This window comes from Sinocyclocheilus anshuiensis, unplaced genomic scaffold, assembly GCF_001515605.1.
Source record: "Sinocyclocheilus anshuiensis isolate Anshui unplaced genomic scaffold, SAMN03320099.WGS_v1.1 scaffold2586, whole genome shotgun sequence".
Classification (NCBI taxonomy): Eukaryota; Metazoa; Chordata; class Actinopteri; order Cypriniformes; family Cyprinidae; genus Sinocyclocheilus; species Sinocyclocheilus anshuiensis.
Genome location: NW_015552529.1, coordinates 183,839 through 187,548, shown reverse-complemented (window position 1 = coordinate 187,548; position 3,710 = coordinate 183,839). Strand labels below are relative to the sequence as shown.

General features: G+C 33.1%; 1 protein-coding gene across 1 annotated transcript in view; it reads left to right on the top strand.

Annotated features, from left to right (window-relative positions):
* Positions 1-2,575, top strand: part of LOC107663591 (COMM domain-containing protein 10-like) — a 19,587-nt gene extending 17,012 nt beyond the window's left edge. The window contains exons 4-5 of the mRNA XM_016453822.1: positions 2,336-2,395; positions 2,468-2,575. Of these exons, the coding sequence (XP_016309308.1) occupies positions 2,336-2,395; positions 2,468-2,506 (99 nt within the window). The 3' untranslated portion in view covers positions 2,507-2,575. The remainder of the gene's footprint in view (positions 1-2,335; positions 2,396-2,467) is intronic.
* Positions 2,576-3,710: the final 1,135 nt, after the last annotated feature.

Sequence of the window (3,710 nt, the reverse complement as noted above, 5' to 3'; positions counted from 1 at the left end):
TTGAAAATCTGAAATAGCACAAAGTTTCCTGTGAGGGGTAGGTTTAGGGGTAGGGTTGGTGTAGGGCAATAGAATATACGGTCTGTACAGTATAAAAACCATTACGCCTATGGGATGTCCCCACTTTTCACAAAAACAAACCTATGTGTGAGAGTGTGTGTGTGTGTGTGTGTCATCACAGCCAGTGATCGTCCCCAGAGCTGTGATTTCCACCGTCAGCTCTGAAAGCACGCAGGAGCCATTAGTGTTAGCCTAGATACGTCAAAACACTTACTGAACCTGAGGCTGGAATTAACCCTTGATTCCTGACACACATTCACTGCCATTCCATGTGTATGAACACACACACACACACACACACACACACACTCACACACAATGGTGACACACACACACACACACACACTTGATCATATTTGAACTGTATTTCCCAGCAATCATCAGACTATGATGATTACGTGTGACGGCCGTATTCCACGTTTGTCCTACATATTAGCCATATCTCCAGCGGCTCTGCTAAAGATAACGTTTCCCCTTTTACTCTTAATTATGGATGATAATGTTGTGTCTAATTAATGTCCTCTCCGTTAATGCATTCTGACGCGTTCCGGCCTGCAGAGACTCCGGCCTCCTTCAGACATTTCTACAGCGCTTTATACAGTACAGATCGATTCAAAGCAGCTTCACAGAGATAAACAGGAAAATAACAGTGTAAAATTCATCAATTATGACACAAATTGAATTTAAACTGTAAAGCAGCTCTACAGAAGATAATAGTCATTATTCAGATTCAATTGTTTGATTCTTAATTCGAAATTTGATTCTTAACCATCAATCAGAAAACAATCATGTCATAATTCAGCTCAATTTGGATTACATTCACTTTATTAACAGTCAATGTTGCAAAATTCATCAATTATAAAACAAATTCAATTCTTTGATTCTTAATTTCGAAATTCGATGAAGCAACTCGACAGAAGAGAAAGTGTCAATTTAGCTCAATTCAGATTCAGTTAAATAAGTATCAATGTTGTAATGTGAATAAATTATCAAACAAATTAAATTCTTAAATTCTTAATTTAAGATTCAATTTCAGCTATAAACAGCTCTACAGAAGACAACTGAATCATTATTCAGATCAATTCAGTTCACTAACCGTTGATGTTTCGACGTTTTAACTATAAAACAGATTCAATTGTTTGATTCTTCATTCAAAATTCAATTCTTAACTATAAATCAAATCAAATCAGAAAACAGTCATGTCATAATTCAGCTCAATTTGGATTAAATTCTGTTCATTAACAGTCAATGTTGCAAAATTAATCAATTATAAAATTAATTAAATTCTTCAATTCTTAATTCAGAATTCGATTCGTAACTATAAAGCAACTCTACAGAAAACAATCATGTCATAATTCAGCTGTAAAGCAGCTCCACAGAAGACAAGTGTGATTCAGATCAATTCAGTTCAATAACTTTATCAAGTTATTCAATTATAAAACATTAAATTCTTCAACTCTTAATTTGAAATTCAGTTTCAGCTGTAAGCAGCTCTACAAAACACAATAGAGTCATTATTCAGATTAGTTCAATTCAATTATAGAGTGAGCGTTGCGAAGTTCAACTATAAAACTATTTAAATTCTTGATTTGAAATTCAAAATTCGATTCTTAACTATTAAGCACAAGACAATGGCCTGGTTTCACAGACAGGGCTTAGACTAAGCCAGGATTAGGCCGTAGTTCAATTAGGACATTTAAGTCATTTTCATCAACATGCCTTAGAATAAAACATTACTGGTGTGCATCTCGAGACAAAACAAAGGCACTGATATATTTTAAGATCAATCAGTGCAAGTTACTTTCAGTTAAAACCGCTCAGACTTACACTTTAAGGCTTAAGCCTTGTCTGTGAAACCAGGGGGAAAGTGTCATAATTTAGCTCAATTCAGATTCAAATGTTCTAATGTGAATCAATTATCAAACAAATTCAATTCTTAGATTCTTAATATGCAATTCAATTTCAGCCATAAGCAGCTCTACAGAAGACAACCGAGTCATTATTCACATCACTTCAGTTCTAGTTTTGTTCTCATAGTGTCATATCGATAATATTTCTTGTACAGAGACTCAGATGTTTATTTCTGCATCGTGTCAGTTTCTTCTTTATTTTTACGTGCGGATTCGTCTGAGAGCGTGTTTTATTTCAGAGTGTGTTGTTGATATTTTATGGATATGATCATGACACTTTCACAAACGAGTCACATGTGCACTCAGTGATTCTACAGGACAGATGCGTGCTAATAATTGACGAGGTGCTTTTATCTCCATTTCAGCGTCTGCAGGACGTGTCTGTGGAGTTTAACCATCAGGATCTGCTGGACTTCTACAATCAGGTCAGACTGAGTGCCGCTGATTCCTGATCTTCAGTGCGTTCAGACGCTCACGGCTCTGTGTGTGTCTTACAGATGGAGATGATTCAGACTCAGCTGGACTCGCTCAGCTGACACAGCTCCGGTGACGTCTGTGCTTGTTTCTGGATTTGTGTGTTTCAGACTGAAGCTCTGGAGTGTTTGAGTGTGAAGTGTTAATGAACTGAAGCTCTGTCATACGTCTGATGATGTTTCATTAAAGATGCTTTTGCTCTGAAGCTCCAGCGTCTGGATTTATGACTTTGTTGCCTTCTCAGTGTTTCTGCAGGTTTTATGAAGATAAACGTAAGACTTTTTAAGACCAGGTCAAGAAAATGTAAGGAATAAATTGAATATAAAACAATACATCAATATGGTTTCTGAATGTATTTTCAAACACTTGTGGTTTAAAGAAAATACAACAACTTACTTTATAATTAATTTCATGAAAAAAAAAATAGTTCAACTCAAGTTTTGCTCTGCTCCCAAATACTAAAATATGCCAATAACTTGTCGTTTTCCAATACAAATACCTAAACAATCAATCATTTACTTAAAAAACTAGTGCTGTCAAACGATTAATCGCATAAAAAAATAAAAGTTTTTATTTACATAATATATGTGTGTGTACTGCGTATATTTATTATGCATATATAAATACAAACACATGCATGTATATATTTAAGAAAAATATATACATATGTTTATATATTAAATATATTTATATATAATATCAATATATAAAGGTGTATACATGTAAATATTTTCAAAATATATACTGTGTTTGTGTATTTATATATACATAATAAATGAACACAGTACACATACATATATTATGTAAATAAAAACTTTTATTTTTGATGTGATTAATCGCGATTAATCGTTTGACAGCTCTAAAAATAACAAAATTATAAGCCTTGTTTTATAAGAAAACTGATCAAAATAAAGTGAGTTTGTGATTAAAACAAGAACAAATATCTGCCAATGGACTAAAAAAAACACACAAAAAATGACCCTTTAAGACTTGCACTCTATTTGTTTACCAACTTCTTGTTTTCTATAAAAAAAGACCTCTACCTAGCTTTCTCTATTCTTTTTCTATTTGTTTTCTTTTGATCTATTATATAATAAAAAATAAAAATAAAACTTGCTACGTGTACTGCTAAATGTAAATGTAATAAAAATTAACTTAATTCAAAATACTTCATTGGCAGATATTTGTTTCTTGTTTAAAGCATAAACTCACTTCCTTTTGATCGATTTCTCAGAAAACAAGACTTCATATCTTCATTTCGCATTT